The sequence below is a fragment of the Protomyctophum parallelum genome (genome assembly GCF_964188405.1).
Source record: "Protomyctophum parallelum genome assembly, chromosome: 17".
In the NCBI taxonomy this organism is placed as follows: Eukaryota; Metazoa; Chordata; class Actinopteri; order Myctophiformes; family Myctophidae; genus Protomyctophum; species Protomyctophum parallelum.
The window spans coordinates 32,145,229-32,168,339 of record NC_139719.1 but is presented as its reverse complement, the minus strand read 5'-3'; the positions used below and the strand labels follow the sequence as shown (position 1 = coordinate 32,168,339).

Below are 23,111 nucleotides of genomic sequence, written 5' to 3'. Positions count from 1 at the left end.
CCATTTCCAGTGACAAGAATTCTTTTTGGTCACATTATTCATGATTGGCCCGTCACCCGTCAAATGGAACACAACCACCCTAAAGACTAATCATTGTGTATATTCCTGCACTATACCTGCATCGAGTGATCTTGGTACATAGAAGTTGATCTATTGAAGATCCTGACCTTCAAAGTACATAATTTTTGTTTTGATTGTATTGCTGTATTGTTGTATTGTTCTTTCTGCTTTGGCAATGTAAACGTATGTTTTCTCATGCCAATAAAGCCCTTTGAATTGAATTGAATTGATTGGGAATTCTCCTATTTATCTTGCCCTGGAGGGATAGTAGCTGTACAACTATTATAAAACATCTGGATTAGCTGGGTGTAATGAAATATTGTATGCGAAGGTTTGGGTTCAGTTAGATTCTTCTAAATGCAGTGTGCTGATTAACCACTTTTACGTTCAACCGTATCTGGAGTTTTGTCAAGAAATTTGTGGGCACGGTGGGGCAGTCGGAAATGCTGTCAAGGTCCTCGGTTCGATTCCTGCTGTGGCCGCTGGTGGCATGCTCTCTCCTCTGCGTCATCAGTGCCCATACCCTGGGTGGGGTTGACAAAAGGGCCTTTCTGTGTGGATTTGTCATGTTCTCCCCGTGTCCCCTAGGTACCCTCAGAAAAACATGCAGTAATCCTGGTCTCTAAATTGCCTCCCCCTGGCCAGCCGGGGCGTCTGATGGAGGGGAAAGGAACAAAACGTGTTCCTTCCACGCGTTACGTCCAACCGGGTGAACTCCCCCTATCAGGTGAAAAGAAGCGGCTTGGACTACTCATGCATAGAAGGAAGTACGAGGTCAGTCCGTTGCTCTCCCCGGGTTGGCAGAGGCAATATAGATAATATATAATAATAATATATTAAAAAAATTGCTGACTATAGTGCAAGAATAACCTGAATCTGTTGCCATACTATTTTATCAGGACTAGTTGATTTCTATAATAATTAATTTAATAATTTCCAGATTTTAAACTTACATCTTTGAGTTTTTGATAAGAAAAAGACAACTTGGAAATATGTGATTGCTTGTATAGCAGCTGCATGGCTGACACTCAAACTTGCAAATGGAAAAATGTGAGCATATATGATAATCAAAAACGTGATGAAGGGCAGGAGAATGTAGATTCACACTCCTTGAGTGTGCCAAGGGACAGGGTGAGAGGGAGGGACAGAAGCAGGGAAGGAGAGAGAGAGAGAGAGAGAGAGAGAGAGAGAGAGAGGGGAAGAAAGGGAGCACAGATAGTGTACTGTTAGAGGGTAGAAAGACAGATTGAGTGTCAACGGCCAGCGTAGGTAGATCACCGAACAATCATCGCTGATAGACGTCAGAAGAACGGAGGGTGGGAGAGAGAGAGAGAGAGCGAAAAAGGCACATTAACACATGCAAGGAGAGGAGCAGCGTAGCAGGAAAGTGTTGTTATTGCATATGGACAACAGGAGAGTTGCTGGTAGCCAGGGAGAGAGAGCAGCCAACACTGAGGAGATGCTGTGAGGAACTGTGCCAAGTGATGGAGCATGAAGGTGTCAGCAGGCGGCCACGATTAGTCAGGTACAGCAATATGGCATCTTTACATTCCATGAACACATGACAAAGTATCCTGGTGGTCAGTGTTTAAAGTATTTGCTAGAGATAATTTCAAATCAACTTTTGTATTAATAGTTTTCATCAGTCTATGCTAATGTTGCTTGCTACTGTTGCAATACATTTTATTGCACTTTTGATGTTTATTTACTGTTTACTGTTTGGTGTTTATGTTTTGGGCCACATACGGTACTTACTTATAATAGGCCTATAGTAAGTAATATAAGTAAGTTATATGTTATGTTTTAGATGCATGCAATTGCAAACAAATCATACTGTAGTTTTCCCCAGTTTCATCTCTTATTTTCTCCGTTATACCATTCATCCGTTTAATTTACCACTCTATATCAACAGGAAAAGTCTGTTCCTGGATGATGCTACTCAATCTGGCGTCCCAGGGTTAACAGGACTGTATGTACGGCTGGCCCTGTGTGACTCGTTGTCTGCGGTTGAAATAGGGAACTCATGCAGGGGCTTATTCACAGCTTGGTCAAGCTTTGACATTGCACTTTTACATTTCCCAAATCCCAGCATCACTGTCCTCTGGTGATATAAAATAAAACGTTTAGGATGCGTGTCCGAATTTCCCATTTCCTCATCAGGAAATCTACCCACTGGGTGATGTGGTGGCCTGCGTCACTACTTAACCCATCGAGGTTAAATGTATAGTGGTGGCTTTGTTGACTTTTGAAGACATGCAAATGTTATCATTGTGGTCCTGTGTTTAGATGCAGATGGTTGATATTTGGCGGTGTGATGTATTCAGACGCTCTGTGTCGACCTTCACATGATGATCCAGGGTCGCTGGTCACCACAAAGCGCACTCTGTGTGGTGCACAAACCCACCATTTGTCCTCAGCTCTAACGCTCTTTAGCATTTCAACTCGTCTCCTCCCTGAGCAAGTGACTCCCACTGATTAAGGAGGAGATTTTCCAAATATTTCACAACACCCACGAAACCCCCATTGGATGTGAGTCTTTAGCTCTCATCTTGGACAAAGGCTTGTTTGTTGTCTCCATTTTATTCCAGTGTCTTACTGTTAGCCGATTGTTGTGGATTGGAATAGATTTCCTTATGTTAACCATGTAAAATTGCCCCGTCACCCACGATTGCTTGCGGTGGCTGTGTTTCAGAAGTTTCTCATGAATCTTCCTCCGCTATGCTCCTGTTGCTGTGTGTGATCGGAATACAATAGCTTTATAGTATACAGTACATGTAGAATGGCACATTTACAGTAGTTGTAGTGAGTATAATTAACAGCTGGATTTGCCAGTCAAGGGCATGGCATCCCTTACCTTCAGGCTTCAGGATACGATGCACCTCTACAGTACACCCCTTCCAGCCCAGTTAGATCAGCTAACAAACCTCCCTTCTCTACGACACCCTGGCCACTCTTCTCTCAGTCTCCTGGCTCTAAACTTGCATCAAGCATCACCTCCGACCTCCTGCCCTCAGTCAGGACTGCAGACTCACTCCTTAATTGCTGTTGCAGTCTGAAAACTTGCCTCTTCACTCTACCTCATCCCCTACCTAGCACTCCTCATTAATTTTCTTGCACTCAATTTACAGTTCATGATGATCCTTTGTTGATAAGGGTTCATGCCCCTTACTCAGGATCTCAGATCTTGCATTTTGTTGCTTCGATAAGAGCATCTTCTAAATGCTTAAATTGTAATGGTCTCTTATTTGTTATGACCAACATGAAGGAACGTGATTCATGTTACAAGCGTTGACAACATTAATTTTTTTAAGAATGATTTAACACATTGTCATAGAATTATAAAATGTTATTTGTCACAATGTGTTGTGAGGTTGCAGGTCACTGTTACTATTTTTTAAGTAAATAGATACATTTAAATTAAAATGCTAAATTGTGATATTAGTATATTACCATATCATAAATATCAAACATCAGAAAGTATACACTTCACAAAATAATTTCCTTTTGTATGTTTTGCAATTTGCATACATGTATTTAATTCAGTCTGACCAGAAGCAGGGAAAGCAGAGTTATTCCCCATCAGCAAATCATACCCTGCATTTCCCCTCGACATGCCACCTAACTTCTCCAACACCAGTCTTTTATTTAGGCTTTCTGCCCTCAAGCAGTCTAGTTCAGTCCAGTCTGCTGTGTGCACTTTGGGACCCATTCCCAGGCATGTCTTTCATACCAGTCCCTCGCCTGCTGCCAGATTGGTTTTCACACACTCGCAGGCCCCTCCCTGCTACCAGGGCGATGCAGCTGTCACCTGTCCGTTTCGTGGCGGGGATGCGCGATGGCCTGTTATGGCCCAGAATAGAATTCTGGGAGAGGGGTGCTGCTGGTCTCTCTGTTTAGAATGAACAGTTGACTGGGGGAAAATCCTCTACGATATGGAGGGTTGTGTGTACATGCTAGGAGGACACCTGGGTTGTGTGTACATCCTAGGAGGACACAGAGTGGTGCTGGTATAGGATTAATTGGACTGCAGAAACATAGAGGAACCAGGGTTAGTACTTTGTTTTTTTCGTTAATATTAGCATTAGTCGGTGTCTGTTACTGGTGAGGCCCCACTCACTTCTCATTCAGCTCATTCAAATGTATAGTTATAGGCAGACTGCTAGGGTCATAGTTACGTTGGTTATGTTACTTTTTATGTCCTGATATTTTCTGCATATTACTTTGCTCAGTGTTTGTTGGTGTAAGAGATCAGACTTGTATAAGGGCCTTTCATTTCTGATTTCTTTAACGCAATTAAATTATTTCTACTTAGCTGTTTTACTCTTAAGTAAATTAGTATAGTATATTCATGTATGTTCACCAATTATATATGGTAAGTAGTTATCTCTGATATAAATAAATGGATCTTGTGACCTTACTCTTTATACCCAACTTGGCCATGTGGTTGCAGTGAGAGTTAGACTTAATAGGTTGCAGTACAGCTCTAAAGTTCAAATGCAGTTCTGCTATTGGTCTAACTGCCGGATCAGTCACAAAGGAGAAACGTTTCTATTGGTCCATTAATTTTGAAAAGGAAATAAATGTGAGTGATGCCTTCCTGGTCCCCTGTCATTAAAATAAATCACAAAACCTTATTTATATTGTATTTATTTACCATACTACATTCAATTCATTCCAGTCATTGGTTTTCTTGATGATAATGGTTTTGTATTACCATACATATCCTCTTCACCGCATTTTCTTTACCTTATCTTTAAGACCATTTTATGACTTGATTTGTTATCTTCAATGGTGGCCTATAATAACAAAATGAACGTTCTGTTTACTTTGCAGAATGGAAGACCAGGACAGAGTAAGCCAAGCATCCAGTGTGGCTACCATATCCTTCCCTGTCCAAAAAGTTTGTTATTAGCTTGCATGGCTATCCTTGTACAATGAGAACAAATGTGTCGATGCCTTTTTGTTATAGAGCCCGACCGATTGGCCATTATTTGACTTGACATCGGCATCTTCAATTATGTTGCCGATGTGTCCCAATCATTAATCAGAAATAGATGAAAACGCGTTGCACTGATGCGTTGTGAGCTTGTAGATGTAGATCAGTGATTGTTTTATATACATATTTTGATACAGGCACCATAAGTGGGTGCCTTTCCGGGTTTGTGTGAACACAAACATTGGCTTGTGATTGGCTGATCACCCCATAGCGATGATTTGATTGGCTGAGCAAAGTACATATTGAAGCTAAAAGTGCGGGCTGAAAAGTGAGGACGCAAATTGTGATTGGCCAGAATGAGATGACGTATGATGATAAGAGTGCCCCTCACTTCACACGGGTGTGATTTTTATTTATTTATTTGCTTCTTAGTTAATTCTTCTATTTGGATCAAACCTAACTTGCTCAAATTGATTCGAACATTTGAGCAATCTCTGACAAAATATCGTTCAAAACATCAGTAATCCATAGTCTGGGACTCTCAAAAATTGGGATTGGCATTCGACCCAAAAATCTGCCATGGGTCAGGCTCTACTTTTTGTACGGCATGTTGTAAGGCTGCTAGTTTACAGATATGGAATGCTGCTTTTTTTTTTTCTTCTTCAATGTTTTTTTATTGAGGTTCTGAGATGTCACATTTGTTCAGTTGCAGTATAGTGCGTATAGAACCACCCATTTCTTTCCACAATACAAACAGACATTACATTAACCTTGTTTTTATATGACATAACAAATATTTATTAAATATTCTCTCCTCCTCTACCAGGGCAGTGGAGACAGAGTGCAGGCATTTGGGAAAAGATGTAGGGCTGCCAAAAGAGACCCCAACTGTCCTGTGGTCATCAGAGGATGGCTCTGTAAAAAAGTACTGTTACACATTTTTTCTCCACACACAATAGTTTTGCTGCTTCTACAGTACATGTACAGTACAAATGTAAAGCAACCTCTGTGATGTTTACGTAAGGGACAGTTTGTACAACTAACTGGATCATTCTTAAATTCCAGTACTATTAATGCAATTCTTGGAAAGAAAGAGATTTATGCCATACATTATATGTAACATAACTAAGATTTAAAAAGTATAACCAAGTACGGTACCTTTTCCATTATTGGCGTCACATCACTCAGTGATCATTCTGTTTCCTTCTATAGGATAGCAGTGGCTTGAAGCTATGGAAGAGAAGATGGTTCGTCCTCTCAAACTACTGTCTGTTTTACTACAAAGGTAAGCCCCAGTCCAACTATATGTGTTATTATTTACTATAGATGTTTTGCAGATTAAACCTTTTCATAGATTGCATAGGCGCCATTCACACCTGAGAGACAGCTGTCTCCTCTGTGTCTCCTCTCTTCTGTGTGTCGCACGACTCGCAAAATACACTTTAAATGGGAGTCACGTGGTTTGACAGGAAAAGCATGCTCCCTGGTTGTCTTCTGCCCTCCTTCCCCCATGTTTGTCTCGTCAAACCACGTGACTCCCATTGGAAATGCATTGCGAGCCGTGCAACACACAGAAGAGACTGGAGACACATCACTATCATCCGTGTTGTGTACTGTAATGTGTTTAGAATTTTCTTCAATGGGAGCACTGCGTATTATATGCGAGAAATACCAGCAGTGTTACGAGGCGCTGAGCATCTATTCTGGTATTTTTATCTGGCTGCAAAGAGTTGAAAACTATTCAACTTTGGGTATTTGGATGAGCGTTTTAGAAGAGCACCTTGCATTTTCAGCTTGGCCCTAAATATCAGTCTAGGAACCATACAACATAATTTCTAGAAAGGGCTCATTCATCTCATTTTGGAATTATGTTATGTTCCTTTTCAGACAGCAGAGAAGAATCTGTACTGGGCAGCATCCCGCTTCCTAGCTACAACATTCTCTTCTGCTCACCGCGAGAGTGCAAGAACAGGAAGTACACCTTCAAGGTACAAACATGTAATTTAAGTGAATTTACTCCTTTTGTCAAGACTGATGACATGCTGCTGAATGAACATTATCCTCTCCTATAGGTGGTGCATCAGGGAATGCGTTCGTACTTCTTCAGTGCAGACACTCAGGAGGACATGCTCGGTTGGGTCCGAGCTCTGACTCAGTCTGCTGTCATGGAGTCTGACAGCTCCCTCAGCAGGTGCAGTACAATGCTAGTCAGTGGGGAAATCATGCATATGTTATACACTGCATGAACACTACATACAAACATATAATCATCGTTGGAAATGTTCAACATGATCAGTTATTTTTAAAGCTGCCCTCGTCTCCTCCTTTACCGAAGTGTTACCACTTTGCACCTCATATACTGTACATAGTACTGTATAGCCGACATTGTTTTAGTTTTTTTTTACTGTTTGATTTTTCTCCTTGCTATCTTCTTCATTATTTTATCTCTTTCTGAAAATGACAAAAAATGCACACAGATTTTTTACACCTACAGTATAATCCTGTGATGTGACGGCAGAGTTGCTTCTGATTCTTTTCCAGACGTTGCTCGAGCTATCACGATTTCACACAGATGGGTGGCAGCAGTGAATCGATGGATCAGCTTCGTCCGTCCTCCTCCATTGGAGACGGGCTCTCTCAAAAAGCAAGGCATGTCAGCAGGACGCTGAGTGAACCGAGTCACCTCACCGGGGGGAGGATGGCGATGCAGCATGCAGAGAGGGAGAGAGGGAGACGCGGCATGCGGGAAAGGTAGACATGGTATTAAGACATCGATCCCATCAAGCGAACCTGTGAACTTTTACAAAACAGGGTGTTTATTTCAATGATTCTCAGAGAGCGGTCCAGGGACCCCCAGGGGTCCTTGAGGGGGTTCCAGGGGGTCCCCAGCTAAATAATAGAGTAGCGGTTTAACCACTTTAACACAATTTTATACTTTTATAACACTTGTATCTTCTATTCTTTTTTTATTGATAAAAATATATTGTTTAGGCTTTTTGCCTTATTGATAGAGTAAGTGGAGACAGACCGGTAACGAGGAGAGAAACAAAGAGAGAACAAAGAGAGAGCAAAGTTCGTTAGCATTAGGATACTGGGTGCCCGGACTGCTAGGCCGGCCCGGGCCTAGATAAGCTATTTTCAAGAAATGTGACATTTTTTGAAAAGTTTTGAATAATAATGGAAGATTTTAACGCAAATCTTCTCTTATGAGGGTCCCTGGCACAAACCTTTCAAAAGGGGGGTCCTTGACATGAAATGGTTTGAGAACCACTGGTTTATTTAAGATGAAATTGACTGAGAGACCATTCTTTTCTTTTCTTTTCTTTTCTTTTCTCTCTCTCTCTCTCTCTCTCTCTCGCTCTCTCTCTCTCTCTCTCTCTCTCTCTCTCTCTCTCTCACCCTGTGTTTGATTAGCCCGTCCCCCACCACACCCAGTCCCCCTGAATTCAGCAGAAGACGAGGCTGTGGTCCAACATCCCATGATGAGGACTCTTACCCCTACGCCTCCGGCTACCGCACGCCACCCAGGCAAACTGAATTTATGGGAACCGGCTCTTTGACCCCGAGAGGTCAGCTGGGGTCGCGACCTCACACACCAGTGGGGCGGGTCGACATCCGACCCCAGGATGACCCGTCAATGATGCCCCAGACTCTGTGCTATGTTCCTGGCTCGCCCAAGCTGGAGTTCAAATCCACCCCGCACACCCCCGGCACAGAGAGGTGGCAAAACCTCAGCAAGGTCAGAAAGAATCCATACAACAAAACAATTAACTGATTTCTCTGATAATGTTGAACACAAGAATAAAAGACTTGACGCATAAATTAATACATCATTAATTAGAAACAAGATTCTGTCTCTGATAAGACCATTCTAAATTATATCATTTCTATATATACTGTATACAGTTTTTAGTTATGTACTTATTTATTTTATTATCCATAGCCTACGCCTACCTATACCTCCATTCTTCATGTGCCAAGTGGGCGAAGAGCTTTGGGAAAGGTAGGCATACTGTGCACGCTAAACACATAGCCAATCAGCAATACACAGTACAATATTGATCACGACAATTATCTTACAATAAATGCACCACGTCTCTGTGTGTACGTGTATACTTATGTCTAATCCACCTACCTCGAGAACCCTTCGCCCCACCGACTTCAAATTTGACCCACGCCACCCACACCCCCACAAGGAGTGCAGTAGCCGGCCTTACGTCGGTTGTCAAGAACCGCCACAAAAGGCAATGGACCTAATGAGCCTAAGTCCACTGCCCCTGCCTCAGCCAATTGATTGCCATGGCAACCTGCCATTTGATTACTTAACCAGTCCACTTTTCACAGTCAGTTTGCACTCTTCAGACACCAGTGTGTGTAACGTTACTTTCTAAAGTAACTTTGTTAGGTTACTGGATTACTGCCATTAAAAAGAATCCTATTACGTTACAAGATTACCTTCTAAGAAAAGTAATTTGTTACCACTCTCGAGAAAAAAAAGAAACTGCTGCATCCCAGTGTTGTGGAGCTGCCCTCCTTTACTCAATAAATTAATGTGAATACTTCCTCAGCAAAGGATAAACTCTACGTCTTCTCTCAATCTCACGTCATTCCCCACACGTGTTGGCAACGGAATGTGTAAACAAGAGCCGTGCTGTCACACCAGTAGTGGTGACCTATTGAATCCAGTACATTACAATCATTATGCAATCACCACAGACGGCAAAGCATAATGAGTCACTGATTTCCGTGTAACATCTGTGGCCGATTGGGCCGAGACGGTGTCACTGCTTGCAGCAGCGTATGTCTCCGTTGACAGAGCTCATTCATTCAGGAAATTTGATTATTTTTCCTTTGTGGCAACAGAAAAAACAGGGCAATATAGGTCTTAAATGAACTGGAAGAGGTAACTAGGTAATGGATTACTCTAATTGCAAATATAACTTGTTAGGTTACTCCGTTACCCAAAAAGTATTTTCGTTATATAACGCCGTTATTTATAATGCCGTTACACCCAACCCTGTCAGACACAGGCACAGACAGACAGATACGGAGATCTCAGAGACTCCGGCGTTTACACTATGGGCACAAAAGGGACACGGGCAGATGGTTAAAACGGGTGCTATGACAACAGGTATTGCATACTAGGTTCCCAACTTGCATTGTTCGGTCGGTGGCCGACGGGCACAGGTCTAGTTTAGTAAAACTAGAGCGGACAGACAAGTACAGTATTAATTTCCAGTATTTAAGTTTGTTTTTGTATTTGGTGTATGTATTGTGTTTTTATTCCCCCGAATGTAGTCATTTTTTTGCCTGGTTAACCCACTCCCCCTTTAGTGTGATTTCAAAGGGGGAGTGGTTAACCAGGTTAGTCATTTTCGACAATCCTACAATACTCTTAAAGGGTAAGACCACTTTTGCAGAGGTTTGGGTTGTGTAGTTACCTTGCCACCTAACTCCAAATGTGGACAAGAAATAAAAAATAATTGCTCCAGTGATTAGAAATTGATAATTCAAAATATGCTCCTCATTGAGCTCTCAAAGTCACTCTTTTAGTACGTAAACAAACACAAACTAAGTTGATTCAGACAATGTAGAGCATCATCAAAACGTTTTATTTTTTTTATAAAAAATGTTAACTTCCTGTTGATTTTACTATTTGAAGATCTGGTTCTGGATCCACAGATCCAGTTCGGGTTTTCTTCCTAATAAAAATGGACAGATCAACAGGAAGTTAACATTTTTATAAAAAATAAAACCACATGAGTTTTGGTGATGCTCTATATTGTCTGAATCAACTTTGTTTGTGTTTGTTTACGTCAGCGTACAATGTAAGTCAATGAGGAGCATATTTTTAATTATCAATTTCTAATCACTGGAGCAATTTATTTCTTGTCCACATTTGAAGTTACATCATGGCAAGGTAACTACACAACCCAAACCTCTACAAAAGTGGTCTTACCCTTTAACTTGTCATTGAATCCCTGCATGTCTCTCTTCAGAACGGCTCCACAGCGACTCATACAGACTTACTGCCCCCTTTGCACCCATCATCGAGAGCCGCCCAAGCTCCTAACTCACCACAACACCACCACCACCACCACCACCATCACCGCAGCCATTTATCTGTTTGTGTGCTACCGCCGGCTATGGTATTGCCTATCTCAATGTGCTGTTTGTTTGTTTATTTGTTTCATGTTGTTGCAAATCCTGTCCAATGTCTGGTGTTTTACTGTACTCAAAACATCTGTTCTGTCTTGTTTTCTGTCAGAAGCTACTTGTGTGGTCTTGTATGTATCAGCTGTGTTGTGGGGCAATGTCTGCATGTAACATGCAATACTGTAATGTAGTACAGTACTGTAATACTATATGTTTTCCAAACATAGTGGCGCCATGACCCATTTTGTGTCCCGGATCTGTTTTTAATGTAAGTAAAGTAAATAGCCTTAGGGATACTGTTCCAGAGCCATATGGTCCATAGATCAGGAGCCTGTCTCCTGTTTCTCCAGCATGAGGCGGCTTGATGTACAAGTACATTCCCCGGACATGATTTGTACAAGTGCACCCTTAGCCCCAATCCAGCTCTTGGTGTTGAGAGTCAAGCACGGCATTGGGTACCATTTTTATAGTTTTTGGATAGCTGCTGTCCCAGCCAGAGTCGGCGGAAGTGTCGTGTCGGAACATCCGTCAGCGTCAGATGTATTTCCCTAATAAGTAACACAACTATGCTGTTTGTATTTGGACACTTGGAAACCCATGGTGTTCCGTGTACTAATTTCTAAGCATAAATAGAGGTAATAGAATCCCCTACAGTGATCTTGTCATGTAATGTTTTGTCTTTGTAATAAATGTACAGTTTTGGCACTTATTGTAACTAACCGTGTTAATTTATGTTTTTATTTGTCACTAATAAACAATGTATTGTATGTTGTCTACAATCATGATTGAACACTCATGTCTGTCTTTTGCTTAAACTCAATTGATCTAACTAGAAAAAGAAAACAGGCTGTTGAGCTGAAATATGTCATTGGCTGTTATGAAATTAACCTGTAATGATCACTGTAAAATGTATTATCAAACTCATTTGATAATACCTGGATATACATTAACCAGCAATTCCTGGATAATATAGTTGCTTCGTTGTCTTTGATATTTAGAAGCTAGTGTTGTGTACCTTTTGTAAGAAAATGGCTCACACCTTGCTTTCTGGCAACACACTCAAAACACTCAACATAGGTGCTGTGCATATATATTGTGAGGTATTCACAATGACAACTTGAATGACAAATAAAAATCAACACGCTATTACGAGAAACACAATAAGGATATGTATAATTATAGTGTTGGTGGTGCGGGAAAAGTAATGAACTTGATACTTTCTAGCCTCCAAAACCTGACCCAAGGGAAACCCCACCAATCAGGCCACTTGAGAGTGACGCAGATGTAAGTATTGATTCATAGAGTAAAATATCCTGTTTCAATGTAACTTCATGCACAGAGCATGCACAACATTTGTACATTGTCTTAGTTACATATACATTAGCACTGACAGTTTTATTGTGCAGTTTATCTTGTGTCCTTTTGTGGCTATCACAATTCACTTGATAAAGCTGCAGTTTAGTTATTTTCTGGACCGTTCTTGCAAAATATAATAGGTTTTTTTTTCAGGCTGTGCTGACCAGGCTGTGTGGGTGTGACAAGCTGCTACAGTCTCTGTCTATCGAGCTGGCCCAGCTACAAGTGGATAAGGTCAGTATCTGGTAATGATAATGCCCTGATATGCACAAATATAATATTGTCGCTATATGGCAGAACCCATCATACTATAATTATTTTTATGTTTATTTAATGCCCTATTTTATCATGCAAAAGTATCCATTTTGACATACTGTGTGTAGAAATCTGTCTGGATTGCCATAATTTGGTGTGCACCTTCATGTTCCCGAAGGATGAACCCTACTGAATTAGGTAGCCTCACTCAAATATCTTTTTTTAGAGTTGTCAAAATGTACCAGAAACATTCCCTAGTAGTTCATTTCCCACACTGTATCCAAACCACAATACATGAGGGTCATTTTTGCATCCACTTTGCCACTTTGGTAAATATTGCTAACCGTTTCCAATTCCGCATTCCCTTCCTCAGGACAGTGTCCAGTGTGCTTTAGAGATGACGAGACTCCAGCTAGAAGAGTGGAGGTGCCAGGGTCTCCGGGCCCAGGAGGGAGCACTGTCCCAAAAGGCTTTGCTCCAGGAGGAGCTGGTCACTATCCGGGCCAGAATGTGTGACGTGTCGTTGGTGCGTGAGATTGGAGCAGTGAACCCAAACGGCTTTGTCAAAATACAGTTTAACTCTGCTGTGCAGTGAGAGGGGCTTAGTGTACACTGTATGAGAAGGACTACAGAAAACAATGAGATGATGTTTTATTTTGGGTGTGCTTTAGCGCTTGGTTGGCACGGGGGTAAAGTTCCTGCCCACCACTGATGAGTCTAAGGGTTCAAATCCTCTACTGTGTGTCCAGCTTGCCCGGGCGAACACAATTGGCTGTGCTTGCAGGAGGGAAGCTGGGCAGGGAGAGTGATCTCTGTGACACTGTCGCTGCATTAGTGACTCCTACAGGTTGTTCAGGGACCTTGTTCAGTGGGGAGCCAAACTGAGAATAAGCGTGAAACACCTCACTGTCAGGTGAGAAGAAGTGGCATAGTGACGACTTCACATTTATCAGAGGTGACACGTGTTCGTGTCCTACAGTAGTAACCACCAGAGAATTGACATAAACCACTAAATTGGGAGAAAATGGGAAAAAATAGAATGGAGTTGAAGGAATTTTATTTATTTTTGTTGCTTGTATAGATATCACTCTGTTTCACCTTTAGAAACATGATTTCTTTTTTTGGATTCAGGAAATGGAGCGGGTATGGAGCCAGTATGAGAGGATGGAGAGCGAACTGTCTATTATTCGGTCACAGCTTCAGCACATATGTAACTTTGGAATGCCACAGGTAGGCAAAAAATTACAAACCAAACCAGGGTCATTTCAGCTATGGACCAAGTCTGGTGGTTTGAATTATAGAATAATTAATAAAAAAAATGCATTCATGCATTCATTAATTAACCACTTATGCTTTTCATTTAAGGACAAATAGCCAATGTACATGCGCTCCCAATATCTTGTGGTGCGTTTTGAGATTGTAGATCTATTTTGTTATATTTTTAAATGTAAAATAAAAAATGTTGGGGAATTTGGGGGCATTTGAGAAAATATATTAAATATAATATTTAAAAAGAAATGTGCCCAAAATAGGGACACCATGGTTAATATGGGTAACATTTAGTTTATTTGCCAGGAGCAGTCTCAGGCCCAGAGAGAGCTGTGGATGATGGAAGACATCCTTGCAGGCCTCAAGGTTAACCGGGATCACTTCCGTCTCCTTCTAGGACTGCAGAGGCATCTCAGTGAGTCTCATCTCATTCCTAAACATTAGCTATTGACTCTTTTATATTGTGTATGGATAGAACTAGATGGATGGATGGATGGATGGATGGCAAATTAATGACACGTTGTGAGCATAAACTTATGTTATTCTTAATTCATAAATTTAACATTGAGAGCTACTGTTGTTGTGTCCAAGTGCCCCCTTCAGCGTTCCAGCTGACGGCCCCCCACCCTGGGTCCCCTGGCTCTCCCACAGACCGGCTACACAGTGGACTGCCAATGGTACTGTAGGTCTTATATACAGTACAGTACATTCTAAACCTTTTTCAATTTCCAGTTTCATATGCATTAGGCCACGGACCCCCATGTGATACCATTGCATTGACTACCACGGATGTATTAATTCATTCATTCGCCCATGCCATGTCTTTCAGCCGTGTCTTATTCAAGGCAAAAAAGAATATCCCATGTCCATGAACATGAACCAGAAGTTAAAACCGCCTATGTTAAATCTATTGCAGGTTTTTTTTAAGTCACCCGAAACATACATTTTGTAATATTTGAAAAGACAGAGATCTCCGTCCATGGCAGTAGACCCCAAGCTAGGGTTTTCTTGCAACAAAGGAGTAAAGTGAATAATTACTTCTGCAGGAGGTGGAGTATGAGCCACCGACCCGACCGCCTTTACCTCAGGAAGTGCAGGAATGCAGCCAGAGCAGGGACCATGCAGGACATGGATGGGCCGACCCCACCTATGAGGTATGGATTAGAGATGCTATTAATTCTATGATTTACTGTATGGCATCAATAAAGGTTATTATTTTATGTGACCTGTCAAGTTCTGCCTCTGTTTATTGGTGTCTGCAGTGGAAATATTCTGTAGACAGACTCTTTACATTCTGATACCTGACACACATGAGGTTGATTACATTGATAATAATCGTCAAACCAGGAAGAGAGGTCTGTACTGTCCACATTTGAAAAATCTGATGAAGAGCCATGAGACTCAAAACGTCATGTCCACTATGGTGTAAGGAACCTTAAAATATTATGTGTAAGCTTTGGAGCTTAATTATTCCAGTGTGCGGCCCTTACATTATTTCTATTAACCTCAGACCGGCACCTGGCTTTTAGTGAGTGGATGTGCGTGCTCTGTTGTACTTTTCTGTCACATTTGAAAAATACTCATTCACTGCATTGTTTCTCTGCGTCTGCGTTTCAGGGTATCTACGGTGGCCCTGTTGATCCTTTACGCAGAAGAAGAGGGAACAGCCATCCTGATATACTTAGTGAGAGAACACACAGAGACACACATGGTGAGTGAGATACTCTCAAATAGAATCATTAGAAATCGCCTACTTAACCAGTGGCCTTGTGGTTAGAAAGTGGGAGGTCAGGGTTCAATCACTGGTTGAGTAGTATCAAAGACTATAATATAAATGAAATGGTACCCAATCATTCCCTGCTTGGTACTCGGCAGCATCGCATCAAGGGTTGGATTGTGGGTGATGCTGCGTTCAGAATTATTTGTATCTTTTTTGTAGATGTTGTAGCTTTTGCAGCAGCTACAAACATTGGATGTATCTTTGTATCTTCATGTGGCTGGCTTCCATTGAAAATGAATGGTAGCCTGTATCTTTGCATCTGCAAAGGTGGTGTTCACTACGTCAAGCTGCCGCAGTCTAAGGAAACGGGTGATATAGGCCAGATTGATTGAATACTTTAACAGCACAGCAGTATAGTCAAGAAAACTCAAAGGATGACACAAAAAGCCCCGAGGGGCTTGTTTCCATTGTGGTCTATTCTCTATGCATTGTACTACATTCATCAGTAAGACCTTCAAATACATAACGGTAAAAGCTCCAGTAGCAGAAAAATATGTATTTACAGAAATATTTACAATACTCAGGAAATGCCAGATCCCAATTCATGCTACTTACCATACTTACTATTTAATATCAATATAGTAGTATAACTGAATCATCGTGATGATTGTGATGAGGCTTCTGTGACTGGGCTTGATCACACAATGCTATTTAGTTTTGTACCGCACCCTAATGTTTTCCTCCCTCACCCACATTTCTCTATCATTCTGCCACTCACCCCCGCCCACCCCCTCTCTGACTCCTTCTTTCTCATCGCTTCCTGTTACATTTATTTCAGAATCCCAGTCTAGTTCGAGGTGGACCACACCAGATGCCTCCATCCAATCAACCAAGGTTTGATGATCCATTGTCTTCGCTGCGTATTTGGTAACTATATCTGGATGCATGGAATGCAATCCAGCGCGGTCCAAATATAGAAGCAGTCAAGCTGATCCCCCCCTTTGCAATCACAGCCAAATTCCAATTCTTTGATTTCCTCAGCTTCCTTGCAATTAGGGCATGTTGCAATACCCGTTGTAGACAAAAGGGGGAAGTAGAAGCACACTTCTCTGAGGCTCACCCAACCCCCTCTACTCTTCCCCTTTACATTCCCACACATGCACACAAATGCATGGAAGCGAGATCAAGCACATTCGCACCTATGCACACATATGAATGCACATGCGCACGTATTAACACATACATCCCACCCCCCACACACACTGGATCTGATGTGGAACTGCAAGCTAGTGCGCTCATTCCAGTCTTGACATTTTCGACGTGTGCACAGAAGGTTGGCACTGCCTATAGGTGTGCATTTTGGGTTCATACATGTTTCACATTAGCATTCTAAAGCCTGATTTATGCTTGGTCGCGTGCCGGTGTCACACACCGAAAACAGCTGATCTACGAGCTCACAACACGTGACGCGACATGTTGTGAGCTTGTAGATTGGCTATTTGTGGTGCATGGTTGGTAGCTGCAATGTATGCAACTAAGCATAAACTCAGGCTTAAGGATTCTCTGTCTCCTTCCATAGAAAGCAAAGATGAGCGAGGACGAGCAGATGGAGAGGATGAAGAGAAACCAGGACATCAGGCTGTCCAATCGGAAGAAGCCGCCCCTCCCAAGCCACAGTAACCAGCACGCCCCGGGTCAAAGTTCAGAGCACAGAGAAGAGGTCGGACCAAATCACTAATCAGTATGATTGACTGAATGGCAACAACTACTATCTCTTACTATCAGTGGTGGACAAAGTATTCAACTCCAGTACTTGAGTCAAAGTATAAATACTCCTGGTCAAATATTACTCAACTACAAGTGGAAGTTGCTCTGTCAAATCTTTACTTGAGTTAAAGTACTGGAGAGCTTTTTTTTTTGCTTTCAAAAGTAAAAATTACAAAGTACATTTTTAAATGCATTGCAGTAATAGAATTTAGACAGTTCCCCAAAATGTCAGATTTTCCAGAAATGAAATGAAATATTAATAATAGTGATATAGGGCTTAAGTTGTTAATTCATAATGTATTTTCTTCCTTCCTAGAAAGGTAGTCAAACTCAAAAGTACAACATTTGTCTTTGAAATGCAGTGGAGTGAAGCCATCCAAGTATCCAAAAAAAGATATATACAAATACTCAAAGTATCGATACATTTATACTTACTCAAGTAAATTAGCTTTTTTTACTGTCCACCACTGCTAATCGGTATGAGTGAGTGACTGCCCATTACGACGTTATCGAATGCAACAATTAGTCTCTTATTGCCAATTACAGTCTTGCTCTAACGTGTAATTTCCCTATAGACCCCCTTTCCTCTGAGGGTGACGCGTGTCGTCACAGCTGTTCTGCCCTCTTCGCTCATGGCCAGACGGGTTTCTGTGGAAGACCCCCCGGCGGAGCTGGCCACTCCACTGCCTGAGCAAGTCCCACCAGACATGCAGCAGAAGACGGCTGACCAGAGCAAGAAAACACTGAGCAAGCTACTTCGGCAGCCACAGCCAGAGACGACGTGTTATCAAGGCTGGTTCTCGGAAAGAAGTGATCACGTGCGTGGTCCCACTGCAAGTAGGCAGCATCAGAACATGACTAGGCCCCTCAGGGAAGACCACTGGCCTGATGTGAGTGAGGCAGAGCCTACGGAGAGTCCAAGGATCCGGGCCCACGAGCAAGTAGGTTTCAGGACATGGAAGTGTGACTTAAAAATGTTAGGCTAAGAGAAACACTGACTGTGCAAAGAAGTCCCCAAGATGATCCCTAGAGTTGTGCTTGTTCAGAGTCTTATTTTTAGCTCATTTCATCCTTTCAGTGTTTATTGTACCTGTGTCTCAAAATTGTAATCATGTGGATCTTTGGAGCCACACAGGAAGGTGGCTCCAATGTGGATCTCAGACTTCATGTGGCCAGCCTGTGAAGTCTGTCTCATGACATACAGACAGTACTGTACTTATGATGTGTGACTCCGAAATAGGGCAATCTGATCAGAGGAGCCCCATTTTATAATTGTTGTCATAAAATGACAATATAAAATTATAAAATGTTATAATTGTCATTATAAAATGTATGTAAGACTTGTAAGTAATGTACAGTATGCCATTGCCATGATGGCACTTTAGACAATGTCTCACAATCTGTCTGTCTGTCTCTAGACAGCTCACCTCTGAGGAGCCATGCCGTAAAATGTATATTTTAAATACTCACTAGTACTACACCATTGCTACTGAATGTATAGTGACGATTTGCATTCCTCTGTGTCATTTTCGCTCTGAGATTGTAAGAATTGACCCGTAAGTGTTGCGTCACTGTGTACCTTAATACTATTACGTGCAGCATGTCATGGTCAATTTTGTCTAATAACATTTTGACCAGGTAGAAGGAAGTCCCTCTGTCCTCCTGAACCCTGACCTGGACCCTGACCAATGTCTGACCCCAGAGCAACGAGAAGCCAAACTCCGTCGTGTGGAGCGAATACGGGAGAGAGTGATCCGGAGGTGAGATCCATGGAGTGAGGGGGCGAGTGTGCATGTGTGTATTAGTATACTTGTGTAGTCCAAATAATCCCACAAGTATAGTATAATTTGAGAAATAGACATTGTGCAGACCATTTTTCCTGGTCCTAACAAGCGAATGGTTTATTTTTGAGGAGCGCTAGCTAGCACCTCCTTATGCACAGCTTTGTGTGTTTGTAGTACGGAATGAGATGATTTTATTGGCTGAATGCTCAGCTGATTGGCTGAGCATGGAATGTGATGTTATGATGATAAGAGCATTTTTACACAAAAATGTGTAAAAATGGCATTCATACGTTTATGTCCTAAATGATGACGTAAGACATCATGTGGCTGAAATAAATACAGTGGGACCTAACACTTCACACGAGTGTGATTGTTTTGGGGGGCTATAGAGTGTGCATCTGCATAATAATGTATGTATGGTAGATACCGTCAGTGTCCTCTGTATGTGTCTCTGTCTCTCTCTCCCTCAGTGCAGTCAGAGAGAGTCCTATAGTACCCCGCCACCTGCCAATCAAGAGGGAGAGGCGGGAACTCCCCCAGGGTCCCCCTACCCTAACCAATGACATGCCTAGAAAGAGCAGGCAGAAGTCAGGTACTCTTTTCACAATAATACCACAGTAAATTATAAAATGCAGTCCAGGGCCCAGGGGCGTAGCAGATTGGTTGATTGGGCCTTCACCTGTTGTCTCAATTTAAGCCTTATTTAGTGCAGTGACCCCCCAGGTTGATATGAATTCTGGGCACTCCTCAGATCAGTGGTGTTCAAAGTGGGCATCCACTCCAGGGGTCTTTGAGGGTGTTAAAGTTAAAGTTAACTTTATCAGTTCACTATAATTTACTACAATACAAAAGATTATATACAGTAAGAGTATGAGTCATTATTAAAATGTGCAGTTAATTGTGTTTTTTGTTAAAATTGGTGTTAAATATTGCTATCGTACCAGGGGTCTCCCGTATCTCCTGTCCTTTAGTAATCAGAAGAGATGAAAGTCATTAAACCAGTAAGACGGCCTGAGGGAGAGAAGCGAGCATGCATCCGCCCAGGTGATGGCAGACTGCTGGACGAGTGCTGTCGCTTTGGCATGGGGGTTCAGATCAACATATGGAATTAATTCTGTACTAGCCATATATGGAGCGTGTCTTGAGTGTACAGGGTTTGATGAGGTCAGATCAACATATGGAATGTCAGAACAGGTCAGCTCTATATGGAGATCTAAGGGTGGCAGCAGGGGCATTGTCTTGAGTGTACAGGATTTGATGAGGTCTGGCTTGAGTATGGAATGTCAGAACAGGTCATATATGGAGATCTATAGGGTTTGAAGTTTGAGGTCAGATGTAGAGTTGCTGGCCGGCTCCATATATGCAGATCTAGGCGATGGTCCAGTCTTCTCCATGTATGGCTATTCAGGATTTATTGAGGTCAGTGTCGTGATCTTCATGGAGACGGTCATATATGGTGCGTGTCACGAGGCATGACGGACTGACGACCATATATGGTGGCGTGACATGTCACGAGGCGTGGTGGACTGACGGCCATATATGGTGGTGTTACGGAGTCACTGACTGGGTCACTGACAGGTTTTACAGGTTTTCATAGTAATTTGCAATAAATAAATAAGCAGACACATTTGTACACTACATAAATGTATTCTCTCTCCTGATTGGATGAGATTGGCAATCCACCTGAAAATGTATTTTCTATTTCTGGAGAGATGGGGAGATCCCTGTTACTGAACAACACTATAACAGTAAATATCAAAATATAGCGCTTTATTATGTGTGTATAAATTAGACATTAAACCAAAGTATTCATCACAGGGCCAAATTAAAGTCAATTTGGGGGTCCGCTGCATAAAAGATTAAAAAATGTTTATCCAGGTTTTAACCAGGAAACAACAGTATTTGACACTGACTTTCAACTTGTGAGCAAGTAGGCCTACTTCATTTATGTAACTCTCTTTCTTTTCAGACTCAGAACCTCATGACAGCTATGGAAGCTGTTGTGATAGTGATGGCGGGCCTCAGGAGTATGGCCCTGCAGAGGTTCGCACCTCTAGTGGCACCTCTCACGATGAAGAGGAAGGAGACGGACATGTGAGAAAGCTTAAAAGTCATTTTGGAAACAAAGCGCAAAACAGAGGTAATAGTGGGAAGAAAGGGGTTGCCAGACATAAAATCAAACACCCTGACTCACCTTATCATATCTCATCTATGACTGTCCACCAGAGAGATGAAGGCAAAGCATTTAGAATGAGAGACTGTTATAAACAAGAGGAAGAGCACGAAGAAAGCCCAAATGATTGTGATGAAAGCACTTTGTCGTCCGGCAATCTGAGAACCAAGTGGTTTCTCTCCACCAATCAGTGGCATGGGTTCATACCATTGCAGGACCACAGCAGCGCAGAGCCACTGTGTGATGAGGAGATATCAAACATCAACAGCCAGCTGCCATGCCATGACTCTGTGGCCGATTCAAACGACATCTCATCCGTCGTCAGTCAAAGTCTGGAGAAAATGAGAGAGAACCATTCTCTCTTCTACAAGATCGCATGTGACATCAACATCTCAGACTCTGACATAACAAAGAATGACATAAGCTTAAATGTCCCGACACCATCCGAGTTAGAAGGTGAAACAGAGCTGCTGTCGGCCAAGCAATCTGCACCAGAAGAAGAGACCTGTAGCGATATGATGACACACTGTGACCTACAGATTCAAGATTCCAACCAACCAATATCCTCTGAAAGTGTAAATGCATCATTGGAGGATGATGGAGACAGCCTCTCAAACAGCGACAAATACCAGGATTCAACAATAACATATGAGAACAGACAAGATTCTCCCTCTGCCCAAGCAATGACAAATACCTCAGTCCAGCCAGTGAAAGATCTATGCATTTATGAAGACATCCCTGAATGTGTCGATGACGACAAAAGGCAGGAGAAACTGTTAAAAGTCGAGCAACCCAGTAATGGAGCTTCTGATCAGGACGGTTCTGATCAGGCTTCAGATAAATGCTCAATAACGGGAGAAGACGACAGTGCAGGAACGGTATCAGCAGAGAAGAAAAAGGACAAAGAAGAGTTGAAGAAAGCTAGCAGTTTATGTGAGGGCCTCGAGATGATCCAAGAGGGTGACACTCGATCCAATTCTTATGAGGATGAAAGGGTAATCCGGAGTACTTCTTTTGGAAAGACCAGAGTTACAATAATAAGGACAAGTTTGTAGAACAACAGGGATGAGGGTGAAGGCTTTACGCAAAATTTACTTGAGAAGGACAAGAACGAGATTAAGTACTTCATAAAGTTGAAAACTAAAAGCCTAAAGTAGCATTGAATGAAATTGGACCAGAATTTGATGGTATAAAAATGGGATCATATTATTGGAGAGGACCTTGGAAATGTTTGGTATCATTGGCTAACTTGAAAAATTCCAACCGTATTCATAATTATTATGTGGCTTGTAAGGAATTAGCATAAAACAAATAGTCTTAAATCTTATTTACCATATGCATAGCCTGCTGTTATCCTACTTTACAGTGGTCAATAATGCAGTCTATGATAGCAGTGAAATTTCATACAGTATCTTTCATGTTAACACTTCCATTCCACTCCCATCATACTATCTAACACAAAGTATTAATGCTGATAATGCAGTGGAATGTATTATGTTTGGTAGCATAACCCTCGTTATATATTCACTAACAACTATGGATTGTGTTTTGTATCTCAAATGATTAAACATACATACATGACACGATGTATGTATGACATATACTCAATTCGAACATTTGGCCTCTTTTTATCAG

General features: G+C 41.9%; 1 protein-coding gene across 8 annotated transcripts in view; it reads left to right on the top strand.

Annotated features, from left to right (window-relative positions):
- The first annotated feature begins 1,269 nt into the window (after positions 1 to 1,269).
- The window catches only part of plekha4 (pleckstrin homology domain containing A4), a 22,804-nt gene continuing 962 nt past the window's right edge, over positions 1,270 to 23,111 (top strand). The window contains exons 1-25 of one of the 8 annotated variants that reach the window (XM_083788151.1): positions 1,270 to 1,585; positions 1,973 to 2,029; positions 4,894 to 4,960; positions 5,823 to 5,921; positions 6,209 to 6,281; positions 6,884 to 6,984; positions 7,069 to 7,187; positions 7,538 to 7,747; positions 8,411 to 8,735; positions 8,940 to 8,999; positions 10,996 to 11,145; positions 12,377 to 12,436; positions 12,662 to 12,742; positions 13,137 to 13,289; positions 13,895 to 13,993; positions 14,339 to 14,447; positions 14,624 to 14,709; positions 15,079 to 15,186; positions 15,650 to 15,743; positions 16,591 to 16,646; positions 17,332 to 17,472; positions 18,095 to 18,464; positions 19,162 to 19,279; positions 19,779 to 19,895; positions 21,273 to 21,409. In XM_083788151.1, the coding sequence (XP_083644277.1) occupies positions 1,545 to 1,585; positions 1,973 to 2,029; positions 4,894 to 4,960; positions 5,823 to 5,921; positions 6,209 to 6,281; positions 6,884 to 6,984; positions 7,069 to 7,187; positions 7,538 to 7,747; positions 8,411 to 8,735; positions 8,940 to 8,999; positions 10,996 to 11,145; positions 12,377 to 12,436; positions 12,662 to 12,742; positions 13,137 to 13,289; positions 13,895 to 13,993; positions 14,339 to 14,447; positions 14,624 to 14,709; positions 15,079 to 15,186; positions 15,650 to 15,743; positions 16,591 to 16,646; positions 17,332 to 17,472; positions 18,095 to 18,464; positions 19,162 to 19,279; positions 19,779 to 19,866 (2,865 nt within the window). In that variant the 5' untranslated portion in view covers positions 1,270 to 1,544 and the 3' untranslated portion in view covers positions 19,867 to 19,895; positions 21,273 to 21,409. The other 7 variants (XM_083788145.1, XM_083788144.1, XM_083788148.1 and 4 more) reach the window with 7 other exon arrangements.